At 39.3% G+C, this 23,410-nt stretch overlaps 1 protein-coding gene across 3 annotated transcripts in view; it reads left to right on the forward strand.

Annotated features, from left to right (window-relative positions):
* The window catches only part of ABLIM1 (actin binding LIM protein 1), a 139,162-nt gene extending 115,962 nt beyond the window's left edge, over positions 1–23,200 (forward strand). Inside the window, exons 14-23 of one of the 3 annotated variants that reach the window (XM_026069785.1) lie at positions 1,667–1,714; positions 4,103–4,243; positions 6,454–6,545; positions 6,663–6,759; positions 8,849–8,910; positions 9,200–9,260; positions 10,275–10,282; positions 11,583–11,657; positions 14,685–14,765; positions 15,989–23,200. In XM_026069785.1, coding sequence (XP_025925570.1) covers positions 1,667–1,714; positions 4,103–4,243; positions 6,454–6,545; positions 6,663–6,759; positions 8,849–8,910; positions 9,200–9,260; positions 10,275–10,282; positions 11,583–11,657; positions 14,685–14,765; positions 15,989–16,102 — 779 coding nt within the window. In that variant the 3' untranslated portion in view covers positions 16,103–23,200. The remainder of the gene's footprint in view (positions 1–1,666; positions 1,715–4,102; positions 4,244–6,453; positions 6,546–6,662; positions 6,760–8,848; positions 8,911–9,199; positions 9,261–10,274; positions 10,283–11,582; positions 11,658–14,684; positions 14,766–15,988) is intronic. The other 2 variants (XM_026069783.1, XM_026069784.1) reach the window with 2 other exon arrangements.
* The last annotated feature ends 210 nt before the right edge of the window (positions 23,201–23,410 follow it).

The raw sequence follows: 23,410 nt of genomic DNA on the forward strand, positions 1-23,410 counted from the left end.
GGGTACGTGTCCCTTGGGCTGTGGACATACATCTTCTGACTGCATCAGTGCTGGCTGAAAGCCTACTATATCCAGTTATTCCTCAAGCCACCTTCAGTCAGTACCCTTCACACTGCCAGAGATTATTCCTTCTCATCCTTCCCTCAAATCTGGCAGATAAACTGTTTGTGTGAGCTCTCCCTTTAAGTCAGTATGAGCTGGCTTGGCTAAGGCAGGCTATTTCAGCTGCTTATGCTAATGTGGCTCACGCTGACTTGCGTAAATTAAGGTGCACTTGCATGAATAGCTCTGTTGAGTAATAAYGCCTGTCTTGGTGGGAGTGATTGGTTGGTGGGAGAGAGATCCTCTTCAGCTGGCACAGCGCAGCCGCAGAAGAAGTATGTTCTAGCTTTCTGGCATAGGTGTGCACAAAAGTACTGCATGACTACCCTTGTAGTGTTTATACCTATTTGCTATTCAAGTAGGCACAACAGATCACTGAAGAGAAAGAAATACTGTGGTTTCTTTGTGTGCAATGAATTTGCCTATTTAGTCAAGGATGTAGGGTTCTATAGAGTAAGATTTGCCTCTATTTCCATAGATTTCTAGGTTTAACTTTCCTTAAAGCCAAAGGTGAAGTTGTCTCCTGCAGTACTTTAATTGGATCTGTGATATATAGCATGTATTTCTAAAATGTTTTTTGATCATTTTGCTACTGTAACTGAAAAATATTTAGGGAGCATGAAGTAGCAAAATTGGTTTCTGACATTAATTTTCTAGTTTCTGGTAACTCATGACTTATGATAGGATTCTGAGTTTGATTTAGCACTGCAGCACTAGTTTTGGATTAACTTTTGTATTTTTAGCTGTACAGAATGCATGAAGTGTTGTGAGGTTTTTTAGAACAAACAGCTTCCTCTCTTAAACATCATTGTTTTGGAAAATATTAGAACTTTTAGCCATGCTGTAGATTTACTGCATTAGAGTTCTGGGAAGTGCTTTTATTCTAATTTACATTGATAGTGTGCAACGTAGTGATCTCTACATAAAAAAAAAAAATTATAAAGAAAAGATCTGTCCTTGTGGTTTGAGAATTAGCATTATATCAGTTAACATCACATAAAGCATCCCTTTGACTCAGTGAAGTCTACTTGTTGCTGACTGTTCAGAATAGCATATTAGGCAGTTATTTTGTTCTCTGGATTTTAAAGTGACCTGTAGGCTCATTGCATTCTCCTCAACTCAGTCCAACCAGTCAGTTGGAAAGGAAATTGAGCTGTTWCAACTGAAGCACAATTTCCCACAGAAATTATTTGGGGTAGTTTTTTGCCAAATTGCTTGTGTCTTCAACACTGAAATTTCTTGTTTGTTTGCATTTCCACTGTAACTTTTATCCCAGTAACAGTCTTCTGAATTTTTAAAATAGATTGTACATGACTTAGATGCATCCACATGTTACAGAATAAACTCCAAAGGACTTCGTGTCACGTCTTTGACTTTTCACTTGTTCTTACATTTTCTTTTCATCAAATAAACTGGTTCTGTGTAAAACTGGGATTAGTTTTCTGGCTTTTTCTTGTACTACATCCTTGATTTGGTCTGTCTGTTGTTTCAGTGTTGGAGTTATCTTTTTCTACAGCTGAAATAGTTCCCATATTCACATTTTTCTTACTACTTAATTTCACAGATCAAGGCGTCAATATTTACAGAAAACCACCAATCTACAAACAACACGGTAAATGATCTACTTATATTTCAAAGTCAGAGTGTCAACTAAACTAAGATACACAGACTAGTGAAAAACATTCAAAATTTAATGTATGAGCATTAAAAATGAGAAAWTCAAACTTTAAACCACTTCTATTGCATGTCGTGCTGAGTGATTATGTTTTAAAGCATGTTGTTTGATTTGTATCATATGGTTTAAATGTTGGCCACGTTGATGTTAACAGCAAAATTGCCACTAACTGGGATTTTACTGCCTCTTTAGCATTGTAATGCCTTTCTGTATTTCACTTCTTTAAGTTTATATTTTCAGAGTACAGGTATTCATCATGGTAAAATGGATTAGCAACAGTCCATTCGCTGACAGGAACTTCATGGAAAAYATTTATTTTAGACAAAAAAAGTACAATTCTTTATCTCATCAGCAAAGGTGAACATGTTATCATCAGATTAGAATTCCAAATGTACCTGTGCTTTAACTAAGAATCTTCAGTTTATTGAAGATAATATAGGTTACTTACCACTGACAGGGCTAATTTGACTGTCAAACCCTGTAAAACAGCTCAGGTAGTACACTCTATTTGTTTTTCCAGTGTTTAGATTAGAGTTGGGCAATAGTGTTTCTAGTCCGGAAGGTTTAGAACAGTCGTTGTTTTAGCAAGCCTGAAATAACAAAAGCAGAGGCCAGCTGCCTTACCAGTCTTTAATACTGCCGAGCAAGTATTATAAATATGTTATAAGTAAATGTGTCCACTCGTCCCTTCTCTTGTGAAAAAAGACTTTAAATAGGAGAAGATTTTTATGTAATTTGCTAAAAGACAGATGTGTCTACTTTTTAAACACTTTGAGTTTGCATCCCTTTGCAGACTCTTTATCCAGTGAAATTTATTTAGGATTAAGTAGCCAATGAGGAGTACTATACGCTTTAGATGAACAATTGCCTGAGAGCCATTGGATTGAAATGATTAAGAAATACAGGGAAATCCTCTCCGTAGACAGGAGTGAGCATCCAAAGAACAACACTATTGTGGTTTTACATCAGTTTTTTTTCCTTTTTTACTTTTTAAGTTTTGAAACCATATGCTCATTTTAGAAAGTCTTAACATTATTTTTGTTTATTTTTATGGTTTTAATGTCTCCTCACATCCCATTAACATGTGAATGTTTAACCACTGACATCACCAATTCTAATATGTAAGTACTGTTTGAAGTCATGCTTTTGTAAACTCTGACTAGCTTCTTACGTGCTTGTAATTATACTTATAGTTTCCCAATCATAAAATTCCCAGAATTCCCARTGACATCTAATACTGGTGTTTTCAGACTACCTTGAATGGATTGGATGAGCAATTCCCATAAATTAATGGCAATAAGGATATCTCAGTCCCTTGTGTTGCTTAGAAATCTCARCTTTGAGTAGTAAACATTTTACATGTTAAAAATGAATCTTTTATTGAGAACCATCTCCTTTTGCTTGTGTTCTGCATCACTGCCTTAACAGATGTTTTTCTATTAAAAAAAAAAGAAAAAAAAAATTGATGTCCTTGTATAAGTTAAGGTGTTTTGAACAAATGGTTTGCAGATAATAGGTAATTATGGCTGTTTTCATTACAAACTGAATTCAGTTGGATTTTTTTGCATGTCAAGAAGTGGAAGGCACAATGCACATCCCCACATGATTTTAAGAGATGATGGCTCAGACTGGAATCTTAAATGTGTGTCACACTACTGAGCTATGTTATTGGTGAGGTTCATTTCACTGGAGATGCCTTTCTCTGCTGAGGTGATCTGAATGAAGTTTAGTATTTATTAATAAATTCACTTCTACTTTTATTACTGCATGTTAATTACAAAATACATAAGCAGAAAAATTCCACTGGTTAAATAAATGCATCTGTTTGCTTCAGGTTTCCTTTTTTTTTGTTTTTGTTTTATAGCTTTTCACAGAAGCACAGGAAATAATTAGCTTTAGTGAAGTTAGTGCTGTCCCTCTGAAATGTTTCTGTTTTCTTGCCCCAGAGGGAAGACAAACCAGCACATTAGAGCTCTTTGTTAATAGTCAGATCTTCTCAGGAGATTTTGGCACACACCGTTAGCTTGAATTTTCTCGCTCTTGCTTAATCCTTCTAACAATGTAAAACCCTAGTAAAATCCAAGGCTGATTTGGGGTTATTTTGAGGGTGGGGATGAGGGAAGGGAGGAGGGTTTGATCACAAGATACTGGCAGGAGGAAGATATTTCTTTGCTTCAAATTGCAGTTAAAATGGCAAAACATAAAGATGTTCACTTTTGAAAATGGACTTCTTGTAAAGCATAAAATTTTGCCAAAATAAGGAAAACCTTTACATTGATACTGATTATTACATAGCTAAGTTCCCTGATTGCCATCTAGATGCAGCTGCTTTGGCAGCACAGAGCAAGTCCTCCGAGGATATCATCAAGTCCTCCAAGTTCCCAGCAGCCCATGCACCAGCACCCAACGAGATACCAAAGATTGAGACGGACCACTGGCCAGGTCCTCCCTCCCTTGCGGCCATAGGTATGCAAAAGAAAGATGGTACAAGTGATGCGGATTAAAAGGTACTGGTAACCAAAGTAGACTAATATTGAATCTATAAGATCCAGCGGCGAGGACTGTGTCCACCCCATATCTTCACTGCAAAGTGTAGTCCTTCTGGTGAGACGTCTGGGTGCCCGTGTAGTTATAACTGTTGAATAGGGCTGAGGAAAAGACATTTTGCAAAAGCACATTGGAATTGTTCACACAGATACTCCCATGAAGTAGTTCACAAACAGTATGATGTGTCATGCAAGCCTGACTTCTTTCAGTTACTCTTTATATAGTCCTTTAGTCCTAAACTAATAGTAAATATTTAATGGAAAATATCATTGCTTCTGGCCACATGGCTATTTCTGTGACAAGAAGCAATGACTGCAGCGGCACAGTTAATAGGCTAAAAAAGTCATGTTTTTCAGAATCACTGTTTCTACAGACTGTGTATTTTTCTTCTGTGTTGTTGYACTGCACGTATCTTGTTTTGTTTTCTTTAAATCACGTACATGATCATTTCTTAACTTTTTTTTGGTACTGTATTTGTCTTCTCTGTTGATTTTGTTGACCCCAAGTAAAACATAGTATAAAGTAAACTACCTACCTTGGCTCATCCACAAAGTCACCTCAGAAATGCTGAAGGTCTTGCCCGTTTCAGATTTCTGTGTAGGAATTTATGGCTTTCCTTGCAGCAGGGTTTTCACGGAGGGGCTGGGAGAGGAGGCCCAGGGTGGCAGAGCTCAGTGGTTTGTGTTGACATGACCAATGGAAGGGGCTGTACATGCAGTGGGGACTTTCAGGACTTTGGGGGAGTGTCATTTATGGAGCATTGGAACCTCAGAAACCTTACGATCACATTGATAACATGCAGGTACTTAAAACTCTCCTGGCAGGGTCTGTGGTAACGGCAGCGTTGTTATGCCAGCTGGCTGAGGTGGAGCCTTTGCTAAAAGTGTTGGCTGTCAGCTCAGTCTCTAGGCAATGGATGACAACTTTTGATTGTTTCCAGTAAAACTTCTTTGTAAATTGGCTCTCAGGTGATTTTGTTACACCTGAGAAACTAAACCGGACTGTTTGGAAACTGTACGGTTAAAAATGTGATATGGCTATTTTGCATTCGGAAATAGAAAGACACTGTACAAGATTAATCACTAAAAAACAAACCTTCAAGCCCCAGGTTTTTGAATTTGTTATCTGATTGTCTGAGTCTGATACTTTATGTACAGAGCTAAACTGAACTCAGCTATCAAAAGAGGAGTATTCCTACTATTGTACTGAAAAGTTTTGCAAAAGCCTGAAACACTAAACAAAATAATACATAATTTAACTACAAAGGCTTAATTTCTCTGTGACTTTTTGTTTTTCCCCTTTCAGCAAACCTTCTGATAGTTTAGTTGCAAAATTTAGTCTTCRTTCAAATAAAAGTTTGTCTCCTCTAGGATTGTTGTATAACTGCCTCAGGGTGTAGCCTGTGAAGAAAGAAYTTATGTAGTGTCTAACTGCCTTCAGCAATATCATATTCTATGTATTCRTTGAAATGTCCTGCTGTCTTAATTGGGCCATTTCTCATAAATATTCAAGAAAATAAAGATTAATCAGTAAAAAGTGAGAAACTAAAATTTAGAACACTTGTTCAAAAGTAAAGTGGTCTTAATTCATTTTAGCTTTATCCAAAGGATCAATTAAATTAGTTTACTCCATTTTAGACTAGAAATAAGGCCATGTTCATTCCAAATATGAGTATTTAGGAAAGTAATGTAATTTCATTTTCCACTTGAAATGTTAATTCAGATTTGCTTTTCTGAGCCTAGATAGAAGTATAAATGTAAATCAGACCTCCTGTTTTCAACCATTGGTACATGTACCAGTGCCCTTAAACCCCATATTTCCATAATTAGCTAACTAAACTCCTTTTCTCTATTAAGTTGATGGGTAGCTTTTGTATCCCAGACTGTTGCTTGGTTGAAAACCCATGTACAGTTTAACTTCTTGTTAATATTAGTAGAAGCCTGGCAGCCATAGAGCAGACTATCTGAGTGACTTCTATTAAGGGTGAGTTTTGAAAAAGGCTTTTGAGTCTGCAAGAAAATACTGCTTGCTTTATTTAGTAAATCAAACTGACCAGTACTTTGAACTAGTATTGATGTGGTAGAACTGATGTAAAAAGCTCTTTCTGTATTGTGGTTTTATGGAAGCAGGAGCTGACATGAGACGCAGATCGAGTGGAAGAGAGGAAGAAGATGAAGAACTACAGAGACGCCGGCAGCTGCAGGAGGAACAGCTTTTGAAGGTTATTATAACCTTGTCTGAACACCAACCAAAAAATGCCCTTTTTATTCCATAAGCAATTTCTATTAATACCTTAATCACTTTATTTTATTGCAATATTTTTAATTGCTGTTTATAGCTCAACTCTGGTCTGGGACAATTGATACTGAAAGAAGAGATGGAAAAGGAGATTCGTGATAGGTCATCCCTTTCTGCCAGTCGTTATGATTCTCCAGGTAATTCATATAGGCAATAGACCTAGTAATGAACAATGACTGGTTCTAGGAGACCCCTTGAAATGTATATGCCTGTTGTTCTCCCCTGAAAAGCATGGCCTAACTCATTAGCTGGTTTTGGGAAGGGGAGAAGGGTGATGCTTGGTTTTGTATTTTTTTTAGTTAGAAGAAATATGAGGCTGAAGATTTTGAGGCAATTTCTGGGAGAGAGATTTTCTAATATAGATAAAGAGGGAAGTCAAATATAGCAGTAACTATTACCTCATGCATATGCTAATAGACTAGTTTATTAAATTACAATAACACATTTTCTCAAACTGGTGATTCCCATCACTGCTTAGTCTCTCCTCCCAGGAACAGAAAATCAGCCACGTTTATGAGTGGGGATGCATATTCCAAACACAGCCAATGTCTCTGTCTTGGCTGGCATTTTGACCGGGTGTATTATGTTCCAGAGCAAAGGCAAAAGCACCAACTTTGCTTAACAGCTGGCTTAGATTCTTGGCCTCGTTGCAAGTCTTGATACATCTGTGGCCATCTCAGTACTCCAGAGGTTTTTGTGGTTTTATTTCACTCTCTACATCCACAGGTCCTTGCAGCACAGCAGCTGTGCTTTAGCCAAGAAGGTACAAGATGACTCTCCTTGGAGTCATCTAGTGGAGCAGTTGCCAAACAAATTAAGATTTCCTTGTGTTCGTTGTTATATAAGTCTGTTGCCTCTATTATGGTCTGGGAGAGAACATCTGTGRCAAGACTTGGATCAGTGCGCTCAATAGTACCACAGATGCCTTTTGTGGAATCACTGATGCCTTTTCCAAAGCTTCTTATTGCCAACATGCATTCTTCTGAATGCCTCAGGTTCCACATCCACTACCCTCCTGTGCTAAAAATAATGTTTAAAAGGTCAAAAATTGCATTCTTATATGGAGGGTCTTGTCTGAGGGGGCTGTAGTAACTGTAGAGGTGCTGTTGACCCTTACACTGGCAATCTCTCTAGTTGTCTGTCCATCTTTTTATCTATATTTTAAAACACACCCTTGACATATCCACATTATCTTGCTCGTGCAATTTCTGGGGTCAGTGCAAATGCTAAGCTGAATGTCTCCATATATCTTATTTCACTGCTATTTCGGTGGAAAGCAGGAGGCATGGAGATGTATTGATTCATGTCATGTTCTCAGAAGTGTCATGCCATGTGCAAGATAACAATAAATTCAAATTAGGTTGCCACATTCTCAAATTTGTTTAAACTGAGTCACCACTGCCTGTTCTGATCCTCTCCTGCTGAAGTCAGTGCTCAAACCTCTGCCAATTACATTGTTGCAGGATCAAAACTAATAACCCTTTCTCCTTTGTAGCAAAACGTACTGAAAGCTAAAGCATGTGAATACAGAGAGAATGGAGTGTGCTAGTCACAACGGTGAATGTTGGTCTCTCTCTGGTAACTTGGGTTATGCAGCAGCAGCAGCTGGGAGTATAATTGCTATAAAGTATTATTCTTTATACTACTTGCAGTGGGTAGGGTAGAAGGAAGCTCATGTAAGGTTCAGAGGGTACAGTGAGATATTATAAACCATGTGGACCACTTAGGAGAGGGCAATACCAGCCCGGGACACTAACAGGGAATCTATCCAGTCCAGCAGTGCTAATCTTGTTAGATTTCCCTTGTTCTTTTCCTTGATCTCATCATAAGAAATCACACAGTGTACCTAATCAACAAATTTATAATACTTTATCTACCTAATGACTAAAAAGTTATTCTGCTCTGTTCTCTAATCTTTAAGCATTACTTTCGACACAGTGGAGACCACCTTTGATTTTGATCACAGCAAAATCACAAGTGTCCCTTTCTGATGACCTGCCACCACAACATGACAATGCTGCATGTAACTTACAGAATGTATGGAAGGATGTGATGAATTTGGGGCTGAGATGTTAGTTTCTTAAAGTCAGTGTGTCTCAGTTGGTTATGTATATGGTTAGCTCTTTTAATTGTGTTTTTGTGCTAGTTGATTCCTTAAATGTTCTTGGTTTTGAGTTTCCATAGGATTTTTTCCAATAAAAGATTTTTCTCTTCCTCATTCAACAGCACATGCTTCAGCTTCCAAGACCTCTTCTCTCCCTGGCTATGGAAGAAATGGGCTTCACAGGGTAAGATGATGGCAATTTCGAGAAGTGGAAGGTGGCTTTAATCGTCTGTGGTATTTATTTCCCTGCTAAGTGTATTGAATTTCCAGTTAGATCAAACTTGCTTATAAAATCATCTGAAGTCAGACAAAACTTAGTTTCCCTTCCCACAAACCAGATTATTAAAAATGCAAGAAAGCCTATGAAAATTGGGGGGGAAAAGCTTGAAATAATTTGTTACTCCCAAAATACCAACCCATTTGTGAAGTCAGGAACTGTGACTTTATGTGCATGTCCCCTTTTCCTGTTACAGCCGGTGTCTACAGATTTTGGTCAGTACAACAGTTATGGGGATGTGAGTGGCGGAGTTAGAGGTAAGGCTGAGGAGCTTTTTTTACATGCCACTTTATTATAGAACACGTTAAGATGTTTGATCATTTCAGCTGTTCTTTTTTAAAGTYATGGATATGGTTGCTTTGTATTTGCTCAGTACATTTTAACTTCATCTGGTAAACTCGACAATTAACTCGAACTCTGCAAATACATATTAAAAAGTTTGGGTTTATTTTGGTAAATCTGCTGTGTAGAGCTGATCCTTGTTTATGCYAAGAGACTACCTTAGCACTGGTGCAAATGGAAAGCAGGTAACCTGTAGCTAATTAGGAATATGTTTTGAGTTTTGTTATGGTGTTTTTTTTCTCTGAAAATTATCAACCACTGCATGGTCTGAAAGAATGAGCTATGGTGAAGAACGGAGGATAACGCATAGTAATCCCAGCACTACTTGGATTTGCTTTGTGACTTTGAGCTGATCTGATACCAGTCCTTCCCTCATTTTCCCCATCTGTAATAAAGTGACAATTAGTATTTATCRAAGTTATAAAACTTTATGTCAGTTGATGTTTTGAAATGGTTTGAGCTCATAGAGACAAGAGAGACCAGTTGCCTCAAAAGTGAGACTGATCCCTTCTATCTTAGATACCCTAAGATCAAACATCTTTTGTTCATGCTTCTGTCGATTTATAGACTGTGGAGGAAGCCTAGACAACTACCTGATGGCAGAGGCTAGATGAGGTGAATCCTCTCTACTTGTTAGTATATTAATTTGCTATTTATTTACCTGATGGTGGCTTTGTGTGTCTTAATATCTCCAAAGTGACTTGATTTTCTTGAATGAGAAGCCTTCTTTAAAGGCAAAGAACTGCAGTGTTGGCAGAGTTTCACTATTTACAAACTAAGATTAAAAGTAGGAAGGCTCACTGGCCTTAGAGAAACAGGTGAGATTTTGAAATGATAGACCGGAAGACGCAAGGATTATCTGGTTGATAGTGACCAATTCCTGTTATTCCACACTCTAAACCTGATGAGATTTCTCTTTTGCTTTTCAGATTTTCAGGTAGAGTACGGATTTTCGTCAATCAACTGACAACAGAAYTAAAAGCCTCTACTTTCTTACTGAAGTCTGAATTTCTGCTACAGGGAAGGGTTTCTTAAGACTTTAGTTTTGATTTATCTGCATGTTTAAGCATAAGCAACAATGTAGACTCTTACCAACAAAAAACAGGCATAGCCTCAGATTCCTCCTTGTACCTCCCCAGAGCTGCAGTGCAAAGGCTCATACCCCAGTTCTGTGACTTCCTCTGTAAAATCCACTGTCTGTTGAAATATGAGTTACCTGTAGTAGTTCTCTCTGGACAGCTAAGGGTGGATTTTTTTCCATCCTCTCTAGTACTAACCCCAGCGTTGTATAGAAACACTCTTCTAGAGGAAATTTTCTTCCATACCAGGAGCCCTGAACTCCTTGTTTTTGCCCTGGAATTTGCTCTCTAGAAAAAGATGGCTGATCAGTAGCTTTCCACAGTGCTGCCATCACAGATTAGCTAGTAAGAGATGTCTTTGCAAATTCCAACCCTTTCSCCCCAAATCCTGATTCCAGGATTTTTTTCCAGAGTAGTTTTGAGTCCAGATGGCCCCTCAACACAGTCACAATATGAAATGACAATATAAGAAAGGGTTTAAATACTTGGATATATTTACTATTTGCTATATCAAAACTGTGATGGTTGGGARGAGAATGATAAGGTTGTGGGAGGAGAGAGGGGGTTGTCCAGGTATTATGGTCAAAACATTGTTTTGTTAGGAACAGTACCTGTGTCAAAATAGCAACTTTTAACCAGAGAGCTATCCCTGTTTGGGTTCATAATCAAAATTTCCCATTGTAGAGACAAAAAGAGGCTTGGCTGAGAGGGCCCCGGCAATTGTAAGTGACAGGAAGGACAACCAGAGGCATAACAGTGCCTTGTATATGCTATTGGGTGGGGTCTGAATTAATGATCCTGCATATTTGTCCAGAGAAGAACTCTACTTAGTCACTGGAGTGGGAAGGGACCTACCACTCTCTGGGGATCTTCTGGTTCACTTGGAAAATGCTGTTGGTAGGCTCTGCAGAGAGCTATAACCAGCTGTAGCAGTGAGCAGAAGACTGTGGTGGCAAAGGAGGGGGTGGAAGGATTTCACAGCATGCCTCAGAGAAGCGATAAGCAGTAGCCGTGGCATTGTCCTATATGATAAGACTAAACCTTAAGACCTGAAAGAACTCTCAGTGTAAATTCACCTTTGTTTTCACCGCTACTTGAGTGCCTTTACCCTCTGTGTGTGTAACCCACGTGTCTGATGTATACCTGTATCTGATGCAGTCMCTCCCGGATGGTCATGTCCCTGGAATGAGAATGGACAGAGGAGTATCTATGCCTAACATGTTGGAGCCAAAGGCAAGTGCAGATGTTATTCACTTTACTTCAAGGCAGTGAAGATTTTACTGTGAAATGCAGGTGAAATACGGGAAAAGTCCTGGTTCCCTTGTTTTTCTTTACCTCACCCCAGTCCCTGCTCCTTATGTGCCAAACCTCTCCCTGTGCTCTGGACTTTGCCTGTTGTGGGTATTAGTGCTCAGGCAGGCTGAGAGCAGCCACAGTGTGAGGTACTAAGGAGGTCTTCCCAGAGAGAAAATGAAGATGCTGAATGTGCTCGATAGCTACTCCTTCTGTTAAGCTTTTGGTAGCCAAAATTGCAGGCCAGACTCAATGGGAGAGACTCAGTTCTGTTAAGTTTGAAAAGCAATGCGGAATATTGTGGCTCACAACATGCTGCTGAGGCTGTCTTGTTTTAACAGTTAATGAAAAATTCAGATCTTTGTTCCAGATAGGCACCTATATATCTTTCTGGATCAGGTCTTCATCTTTCTTAGCATTGTTAGCCTGATATCTTTCAACAATATCGAAATTTTTTAGGAGATTTGTTGAAAAAAGAGGCAATGTCAGCTGAATATAAGTTAGGATATAAATTAAGATGCTTTCACAGCTATCTTTAGAGATGTCTGAATCAGAAATGAACAGTAATATATAGAGAGGTTCAACTAAGGCTGTGTTTTAATCTTGTAACTTTCTCTACTGCTGATGAAACTTCTGAGAAATCATGATTTTTCCAAAATTATAAGGATCAACATTTCTGCCAGTAAAGTGAGCAGCTCTTTTTGCAAACCAGATTACTACTTGTGCTTCCGAGTCACCTCGAGGCAAACTGTACAAGGCAATAATCATAGCTTTATAAGCTGAGACCCCGATGCAATGTACACTAATGAGTGTTCATATATGTACATATGTACATATAATCTTGGGGACATCCCCAACTCCTCAGATACTGTTTTTTGTTCCAAATAATTCCTCTCTCAGTGCAATAGAAATTCTTAGAGCCACCACTGCTGTTGATGCACCCGGTGATTTGGAATGTTATTTAGGGTCACAAATTCTGTCTTATTGCTAGCGGTAAAATTTATGGGATTTTTTGTGAGACAGTAGGTCACTTTTCCATTGATATTTCAAAGGTTATGCATTAAAAGGTTATGTTGTATGACTTGGCAGTAGTTCTGTTCATTTCAATGGTGCAGGACCAACTTAAACCTGCTAAGGTGAAAAAAGCCAACTCAAAGTCAGTATGAAAAACCTGGGAAATGAAAATTAGTAAAACTTAGCATGATCAAAGCTTACAAAATGGTATTCCAGAAAGGACAGAATTTGTGCATCCTGRCAGCCCAGACTGAAAAATGCTTTGTTCTGAATACCTAAGTATAAAATGTACTTATGACCTCAGACCTTGACTGAAACTCTGCCTGTTTAAATATTATAAAAAGTTACCTTTTAGTTTATTGTGATGCTGTATATGATAGCCATTTTCAGTACAGAACGTAAACAATGTAATTCAAAGTATAGACTCCATTGTACAATTGTGAGAATGTCAGAATCCAGTAAGAATCCTATCTTACAATTGGTATGTAAGCACACATTATTTAAATTATTATTACTTACAATAAACTCAGTGGTGTGTTCACTGATGCCTGAATCTTATTTGTTATATTTCTGAAAAGTTCATTGGGTTAACTGGTGACAATGGAATGAACTTCATTGCCCAGTACCACACTAAAGTTGATTAGGTGGAATTTCTTCTGTTAGAATGACAATGGAATTAATAGCATTTGATGATCGCTCAGGTGCCTCTCCAGAAGAGTTTTGGTGGTCTTACTCTTGTTCCCAGTGGCCAGGTATCTGAATCAGTAAAACAAGACTGTAAATACCAGTAAAGGCTAAGCCAATTCCCACTGAAGTCTGTGGAAAGACTTTCGTTGACTTCAGTGAGGGTTAAATGAGAACCTCACAGAAAATGCTGTTGTCCTACTCTGCAGGGAGACATGAAATGAGAAGGGCTATAGGAAGGTTCTGTCAGATGGGACGTGAGCTCTCTAAGTCTTTCCAGGCATTCATCGAAGTCTGGGCCTGAGGAAAAAGGCTAAACAGAGAATTTTATTTACCAGTGATGATTCCAGAAACTGATTTTAGGCACTTGATTTTCTGAATTCAGTGTTTTTTCTGTTGGGTTAGACTGATTCGAGACCAGGAGAGAGTAAACATTTTASCTCAAACAAAGAACCTGTACGAGTAAATGAAAACTGAATCTTTTATGCATTCACAAATTATTTATTAGCCAGTAACTGATTTTGTATAAGTTCTGGGCATTCTTTGCAATGTAAAGGGAAATCAAAGGAAATGTTACTGGGARATGTGCTGAATGGATGCTGAAGCAGATGAATACATGTAAGATAAATATGTCTACAAAAACTTCTTTAATCCATCTGTGTATGTCACAGCCAGCAAGCACAGTGGGGGCTTGTTCAAGTTCTGTAACTATCCAAAAAGGCAAGGAAAATAATCTGATTAATTCCACTGAATGCAGTGGCCCCCASTGATAAATATCTTGCTTGTTCAGAGTTGCTGCTTTTTCTGATGTACTTTGATGTGGTACTTTCATGTACTTTTTAAAAAGCCCTCTAAGCATCTGCTTCCTTAGAGCTGTCCATGTTTTGGCAACCATCAGTCAGACCCGTGAGTACCAACTATATTTACCTTAATAAACTCTAAATTCACCCATCAGTGGGTGAGAAAGTTTATTGACTAGAGAGGAACTCTGTCTGATCAAAGCCAGCCTATGCATTATACACTCTGTAATGATCAGTGGGGTGGGCAAGTACACAGTGGCTCTACAAAATGAGGCATTTTGGTATTGGTATTAAACAAGTTCTTGTGCTATCCAGATTGGCTTCTCTTTCATGCAACATTAAAAAAAAAAGTTCTGATTTCCTTTGAAAAAGAAAGCAAATGTTTGTGTGGTTATGAAAATAAGACACGTTCTTTCTGCTTTAGAATGTAAATACATCTCTTTTTCCCCCTTTTATACATTGTTAACAGATTTTTCCATATGAAATGCTCATGGTGACCAACAGAGGGCGAAATAAAATACTAAAAGATGTAGACAGAACCAGGCTTGAGGTAAGAGAAGCAAGTTCCTAAATGCTCTTTCCTACTGAAGTTGTTTGTTGTTGCACACTTGAAAGCTCAAACATTGAAGTGTGGGTCCTTTTTTGATTGGGATTTCTCAGCATTAGACAGAGAAGCAGGAGTCAGAGAGCAGGAGGAAGCAGCAGCTTCTCCGCGAACAGTTCCAGGCCAGGAGCTCAGTGTCTCTGACAAGGAGTGCATGTGCCTCCCTGCTCCTGGACAGAGCTGCTCGAAGTCCCTTATGTTGTCAAGCAGTTACTAGGAGTCAGTTCCAGCTATTCTTGAGGAGCTGAATTCTACCTTCCCCTAACTCATCCATAAGTCCTGTGAGTTCGTTAAACTGGCGGATATCCAAAAACATGAGGATTTAAATCTCTGCTAACAAATAAAAAATGTTTACAATTTTGTGGATTAGAAAGATTTAATCAGTCCAGCGGAAATACTTAGCCAGGGATGTTTAAATCACTTGTAGTTAATTAATCTTGAGGAGAAGAATGAAAGGGGCCACAAGAATTCAGATAAGTACCCATTTATGCACATTTTTAGACAAGAAGATATATATGATCATTAAGCAGAATTCAACCTTGCGTTACGTTAGTGCCACAGGCAGAGACTTTCCCTATCCAACACACTCTAAAGCAGCTGAACAAGATACATAACCAGTGCACAAAACAGCACCAACAAATGTTTCATCCCCAGTAATGCAGTGTGCTGGACAGTTGGGCTGACCAGACATTTTCCTTCTCAGAACTTAGACTGTAGCACGTCCAACCAGCAGCCCTTCTGAAAAGCTCTCCAGAAACCCAGTGTCTGGTTGAAATTCCATATGTGAAAGGAGATGACTTGCTAAAGCCTGGGACGGGACAAAGAAGAGCTATTTTTGTTCTCTGTTATCCCACTGCTTGCTTGGTGACTCCAGGCAAATCATTTTCTTGTCTCTCACTTATCCTGAGACTGAAATAGTGGTCCTGATCTCCTTTGTAAACTTCTCTGATTTAATCACATTGCTAGATGGGAGCTAAATGTTTTTGATTCATTAGTGGTCAATGAGAACGTGGATACCTGTGTCACCAAAGCATTATTATTTCATCAAGCTCCTATCAGTAAGTCCTGCAATGGCTCTTACACAGTGAAATGAAATCCCTAAGGTACTCCTATCTCCTGTTATGTCTATTTGGTTTTGACTGACCATGCCTTTTCTCCCTTTTTCCCAGCGTCACTTAGCACCTGAAGTTTTTCAAGAAATATTTGGCATGACGATACAGGAGTTTGACAAGTTACCTCTCTGGAGACGCAACGACATGAAGAAAAAAGCAAAACTCTTTTAAACTCCCTTTAAACAAACCGACAAAAAATGATGCATAGGATATTGTATCATACAGTTCAAACTATTGGGAAACAACTACTTCTCCACCAAAAAGGGAAAATCACATAGTGGCACCTCTATACACAGCAATTGAACAAGATGAATGTTTGCCCTCCTGGAGCATAGGGAGAAAATATCTGTGCTCAGAAACAATGATGATAGTTTTCACAGGTGTCAACCTTTTACACGATATTATACAAGATAGGAAACTGTTCTGTTCTTCTCCCTCAATGATGTTCCCCTTACTTTTCTCTATAATATGATGGACTTACTTGCTAGAGCCAGGAAGTGCCCTTAGGATGCCTTGTAGATTAAAGTAACTGTAACCACTCCAAGAACCGAAATATATATATATAAAATATATATATATAGGTATGCGTGTTTGCGTGTGTGCCTGTGTGTATTTATATCTATCCATCTATCTATCTATATATATATCTGTGTGTGTATGTATGTGTATGTATGTGTATATATATGGAAAGAAAGATAGATAGATATTCTAGTAGTTAAGAAGAAACCCTTTGTAACATATCCATATAGTTACATTAATCCTTTTGCACAGCTGTTTCTTAATTGGCACTCTTTTGAAATGGCATCTTCTTTGTGTGATAAAAATCTGCAAAGCTGGGCTCTCTGCTCACTCACACTGCATACCAATTGAATTGTTGGAAAATAGACTCCTTGCTTATACTTGTACATATTTGCTAAGTTATAGGTAGTGAATTACAGTGTCTGTTGTCAGTCTTCCCTCTTCCATACTTTCTGCTTGAATTAATAAGGCTGGAGCTTAACCAGTCATTTAAGTAATTTAAGATCATTTAAGTAATGGGAATGACGGAGAAGACTCAGTTTTCTTTAGTCCAGGAGATAGGTGGGTGGGGGTGGGAGTGACAGAGTAAGAAAATGCATTTCTAAGTGTGCCCTGGTTAACACCCAGAGATTTTGGGACAGACTCCCTGCTCATAATTACTAGTACAGCTCCTCAAAATGCAGTGGAGTTGCAGTATTTTGTATCAGCAGGGAAGCTGGTTCTCTGAAAACCGACACCAAATTTCATCCCTCTTGGGGAGGAACATTTATGAGTTAAAAGGTACCATCAAGGTGCCATGTTCTGCCAATAGAGGCTCTTTGATTAAATTGCAGTTGCTGATGTCAATATGGCACAGTGCATGGGGCCAAGCACTCTCTTTTTAGTCAATGTAGTTTCACTTGTGCTTGGAAAAGAGGCACAAACATTTTTTCTTCTCTCTTGAAGTTTCAAAGCTCCAGCCTTGGTTATCTTTATTTCCCTTTGTGCCTGACATAGTGAAGAGAGAGAAATCATGCAAGATAGTTTCTGAGCTGCATTGAACTCCTTATTGCTTTTGGTCTTCTTCCACTATGCTGCAGCTTTAAGAACTGCCTGTACATACCTTAACTGCTTGTAGGGATGTTCTATACAGAGGAGGATGAGCACTGAAGTAATTGAATGAATGCTTTGTGGCTGCAAGGTCAGCTTTTTCTCTTCCTTGGTGCTTAACTGCCAATGCATAATGCACTAATTAGTACATCTCCTGATATGGGAGAGGGTCATTTAGGTTCTGTGTGTGTCGAAGAATATCAAATTTTCATTTTTAATGCAGAGCTGTTGGCACAGGAGACATCAGAACCCTTGTATTTTCTGTTATGGGAGACACTGGTGTTAAAATCTGGAAGTCAGGAAGGGGAAATGGTCCTGCGCAGTTGTGAGGTTCAGTATCGCTGTGTTGACTTCTGTACGCCACCAAATGGCATTTCACTTCCAATGGCAGTCTAACTAAAATGAATATACAGGACAGCCCAAATCCTGCCTTTTCTTTGCTGGTTTAGGAAGCCCTGTTGCAACATATCAGTGTGGTTCCTTTGATGAAATCTGGGTTAAAGATTCAGTATATGAGAGATTGATGCAAGCAGTCAGCACCTGCTCCATGTCCCTAGAGGTAAGGGAATGGTGAGTCCAAGGGACGAGCTGGAGAATATGCTGCTGTGCATATCTGGCATCATAGTCCCCRTTTAATAAAAGTCCTCAGTGAACACTGTGACACACAAAATTATGAATAAGCTCTCTGGACATTACTGAGATTCAGCGAAGATCAATTCAACATGCTTTACTTCATTTTTCAGAACAAGCATCTGAAATGGCTTTAGAGCAACGCTGAAAAGTAAATAGGAATGTTAGGGGCACTGGCAGTTTGAGATGCATTTTTGAATGACTGCTGAAACCAAGTACATATGATGAAAGAACAGCGGTGTTTTGCAGTCACAGACTTTGTGACTGCTGGAGTCTCAGAAATTCAGTGTTTGTTACCTGCAAGTGGTGGATTAATTTTGAGATGAACATTTGAGTTTTAATACATTTAAAGTATTAAAATTCTCCAAATTTTGTCAGCCCTCATCCTACAGATGATACTGTGCTGCCACAGTATCTTGGACCCTTCTGACCAACATAATGGGCATTCTGGGTCTTTAGCCCAGATCACCTTCACAATAAACCTTCTTGATCCCAAGACTGCTCTATGAAGGATGTGAGCTGCAGGCGTGCATTCTTCTCTTCTCGTCTTTAGGTTACTATTGAACTTCTCACAGCAGATAAAAATACATTACCCAGTCATTTCAGAAATGACTAAGCCAGGTTGTGAGCTCTTCTCCTCTTCTGCCCTTTTTCTCCCCCCAACCCCCCAAAAAACAAGTCTGTGAAAAATGAGTGGGTAATTTGTATCTGCCTCATCAACTGAGAATTTAAAGCTACAATTGCAACATGGGAAGGAATGAAGAGAAGCCAGCTTAGATGCTCTAGATACAGTTGATCCAAATGGATTTTTGGGCCAGTGCTGGTTCACATCTGGCTGGTGAGGAGTGTAGTCAGAGGCAGCTCACAGCTCTCTGCACTAGACTTAATACTGCTTTACTTCCTATTGAGAATATTAAGGGTTTTCTGAGCTTTAACTTCATGCCTGTAGTTGATTCCTCTTAGCTATCCTAGCCATCTGCATGTAGACACACTCCAAGAGATCTCATGTCCATGAAACCCATCCTGCTGCCAGCCATAGGGTGTGTGTTCGTTTTCTGCAGTGGGCTGTTGGCAATTGTCACTGCAACATTTTCTGTTCTTTCATCAGCTTATCTCACCTAATAAACACAGAAATGTAGCCCCAGGGAGAATTTTCTTCCTAAGTAGTAAAGCGTTTTCCCAGTAGCAATCCAGTAGCATTTCGTTTGTTGGGCAGCTCTGTCCTCTTGGGCAGTTCTTTGTAATTCCCCTCTTCAATATTTCCTTGAGACATGTGACTGATAATTGAACTGAATATTGCAATATGGCACAGAATCAGATTTTGTTTAGAGCTTTGTAATAAGGTTCTGATTCAGTAAATACTTAAGCGTGTGTAAAGATGTGCCTTAAGTATATGCTTAATTTCCTTTTGTCTCCTACAAAGCATTTGAGCTTCTGATAAAGCCCCATTGAACTCAGTGATGTTGATAGAAAGTCACTGCCCTAAGTGCTGAAAACTGATAGCTTTTGCTCTTTTTTCTTTTTTCCCTTTCTGCTTTAAGAGCAATATAAGAGCAAAGGTACAGTGTCAAAGCAGGCATCCAGGATGGAACTGCAAAATAAACATGCATATGCGCAAAATGGGATTATGTACACATGCAGGTTTTCAAACACAAATGCACACATAGCACACTCCTCGTTTGGAGTTGAGATAACATGCGAGTAGTTAACCTGGAATTTCCAAACAGTGCAAAGTGTTCAATAGATAGCAATCATTAAATTATGACAGCTGTCATTTGTATGTGTGCATGTRTCTGTTGGGTATGTGGATACCTGGTTCTGTGCACTCTGTATTGAGTGTACAAAAGACGGGGTCAGTTTCCCACACTGTCAAAGTGTCAAGTTGGCCATAGGCAATATTATTTACAAGACCTTTTCTGCATATGTGAATAGTTGCAGCACCCATTCCTGGCACTGCTTAGATGAAAGGGTAAATACCCTGTGCAATAGTCTTCATATTAATGAGGAAGCCAGTGATTTGACTACTAGTTTTTGTCACCTCTCCAGATACTGGTGTGAAAATTCCCATGTGAACTAGTGGATAACAGTTCTGCCTTACAGTGGCAACAGTTGGCCACACCCCATATCCTTGCCTTCACTTAGTGTAGGCTCCATCTGAAGATAATAGAATTAAGTCAACTTGAAGAGTAGATTTGGAAATTACTTAACTGTCCATTATTTCCCAATGAAACAATTGTGGCCTCAATCAATTAAGTAAGCTGAATGTAGCATCTCAAGTCTGCCAGTGTCCTATCCCAAACTTGCTGACTTTCCCTACAACTGGAAGAGTAGGTTCTTTTGAAGCTTGCTCAAGGAATTTCATGATTTTTTTGTTTGCTTGTTATCATTTCATGCTGGTGTCATTAAGACAGTTTTTAGTGGCATAAGTCTCAGAAACATACTTGTTTTCAGTTTGGTTAGTAGCCTTTCATTAAATACAGCTTGTGGTGAGTTGTAGGCTCCAGCTAGCTGCAGCATGCTGTGAAAGGTCGGACTAGGAAAGCAGTAAGTTTATTAATGGCCATACATGGAGCAAGACAGCTCTATGGCTCAAGCAATGCTTTTGCTTCTGTCAAGACAGGTTTCATTTCTCCTTGTGAGGCTACATGGTCTCAAGACTGTGTGGCTCCGTGCTGAAGTGTGCACTGTTCTTTCCCTATTGCAATTTGGAAATCCTTTTTCAGCCGTATGGTTCAGAACTCCCACTGTTCAGGGAAGGTCACTAGGATTCTCTTTTTTAAAAATCTGTTACACTGAAATCAGATATATTTTGAAGTGAAATCCCTTTCTGTAAGCCACTGCTTCTCCTGATGTATTTATGCCATGGCAGGTAATACTGATGAATGGGGAAATGTTAAGTTCTGGTAGAAAGATGGCAAGTCTGTCCCATGGGAAAGAGGAGGGCTGGAGGAGGGCTTGATTTCTCCAGGGTTTGCCAGGGTCAAGTTTAGTTGACTTAGGGAAAAAAAAAGCRTGCCAGCCTGAACCTGTGCTACATATTTCAAACCCTGGGGAAGTCAAGTTTGGAGCACCTGTAAATCAGGAGTGTCTGTGCCGAAAATAATGGTATGAAAATGTTATAACAAGTGACGGAAAAATTAATCCCCCAAACAGTAAGAATATGAACATCCTCTGAGCCCAGCATGGAATGATTTATCTTGGCTCCTTCTGACTTTAATAGAGGCTAGGATATCTTGGCACATTTGGGTCTTAGCCTCATACAGTGCTGGTAAAGTCTTTCTCCCACTCCAGGATTCATTACTTTCCTTCAGAGTTTATTTGTGGAGGAGGATGTCCACATCCTGAAAGTTACTTGAGGTGCTAAAAAACAGTCAAAGATGATGGTGGTGATGATGATGATGCAGCAATAAAAAACATGCAGGAAGCAAGAAAATCAACTGACCTGTTCTGAGATGTCACTCATCTTTCCATGGCAGAGACACACTTAGGGCTTGATCCCACAGCCTCTTTCCTCATTCAGTTAGCTCCAGGTCATGGTTTAGTTCTTTGTGCCCTGTCAAACTTTTTGGTCCTGCCAACACCCCTGCTGAAGTGTGCATGTGCAGCTTAGCCTTCAGGTAGACACATAGCAAGGAGTGGTCTTAACAATGTATGGTATGTTTTTACCCCATTGCTATGTAATGAAGAGCTAGACAAAGCCACTGAACACTGTGATGGTAGAACAATATGCCTTTTTCTTTTAGTTTGGAAACACCCTTATCACTGTGGGTTGCAGGACTGCTGTGGCTGTGGTGAGTTTTGCCTTCTGATTTCTCCCACACACCTTGTTTGTGCTTAGTAAAAATAAGGAACAAAAAGTCTAGCTCAGTGCAAAAATACAGAGTTCTTAGACAACTCTGCTGGCAGGAGCTATTTGATGCCTGCATTTGGCATGAAGGGAGTAAGTATTATTAATTTTAATGTAAGCATCAGTGCAGGAAGTGGGATTGTAATTGGCCATTAATGTTGTTTGCCTGTATGCAAAATAAATTATTTGTTGCCCAAAGGGCTTCTAACAGGGAAACAGATTTCTGCTAATTGCTTCCAAAAAAATGCTTGTCCATGTGAAGAGGTAGTACTTCCACATACATTGTGGTCTTTCTCTTCCAAGGTAAAAAGAGACAACTCTGAAGGCACACAACAATCTGTTTTGTCAGAATCACTATAGTTAATAAAAGTGGTGCTCCTAGGGCTTGAGAATCTAAGGCCCACAGAACCTTGCTCCTAGGCGTTAGCAAATAAATATTTAAAGACATAAAGATGCAGAAGCAGCTGTGAGGATTCCAGTGGTGCCCTTACAGGCTTGAGTTTTTAACTCATTTAGGCACTTTGACAGATCCCCCCAGGCACCTGCCTGGGCTTTTGTCACTGGCCTCCTTTCAAAAAGTGCATCCCCTAGGCCAGGTGCAAAACTGCTGGAATCAGTGGAGCCTGTCCTTGACATCCACATGCTTTGGACTAGGCTCTTTCCTGGCTGGCTGGACCAGGAAAGTCTCTGACTGCTGTGTATGCCCACAGCAACAAGCTCTCTATGTCACTAATGGATCTGTCCTGGCCCAGCAGTGTGACTTGGTAGGAGTTGCTGACAACTTTTCCCATAATGGGGCCTTACAGCTGGGGGCTTTTTTTTAAGCTTTGGAGACTGAAACTAATTTTTCAAAGGTATATTTTCTTTTAAATCAGTAGATTTTGTCAATAGCGTATTTTATTTTTGCTTTCTCCTCTCTCCATGTGTGTTAGAAACTGGCATTTTGGGGGAGGTGTCCTTGTTTTTCCATTTGTCTGTGAGACAGTCTCTTTCTGAGTCTCTCTGTAAAAGCAAATTAATGTCTTGTCTATACAGTAAGTCTTCTTGTATGCAAAATGAAAAGTTGACCTGGGTTGCAGTTCTGTACAATTAGTGTTTTCACTGTCATACCGCAAACAGCACATACTGCACTCCTGTGCCACTATAATCTGCATCACTGTTGTACTCAAGTCAATGAATAAAGTTTGGAGCTTTATTCTTAATGACTGGATGCATGCTGCCTCATTTATTTGTTTTTCATCTTGCAGACTTATATGAAAGTCTTCTTACAGAGCAGGAAGTGCTCTCAAGAGAGGGGGAGAGAGAGAGAGACAAGTGGCCAGGTCAAGACAGACGAACAGAATTACGTGCCTTCAGTAAAATTCTGACCAATGGTATGAGTGGGAGCACAAGGT

The sequence above is a fragment of the Apteryx rowi genome, unplaced genomic scaffold (genome assembly GCF_003343035.1).
Source record: "Apteryx rowi isolate R43461 unplaced genomic scaffold, aptRow1 scaffold_3, whole genome shotgun sequence".
Classification (NCBI taxonomy): domain Eukaryota; kingdom Metazoa; phylum Chordata; class Aves; order Apterygiformes; family Apterygidae; genus Apteryx; species Apteryx rowi.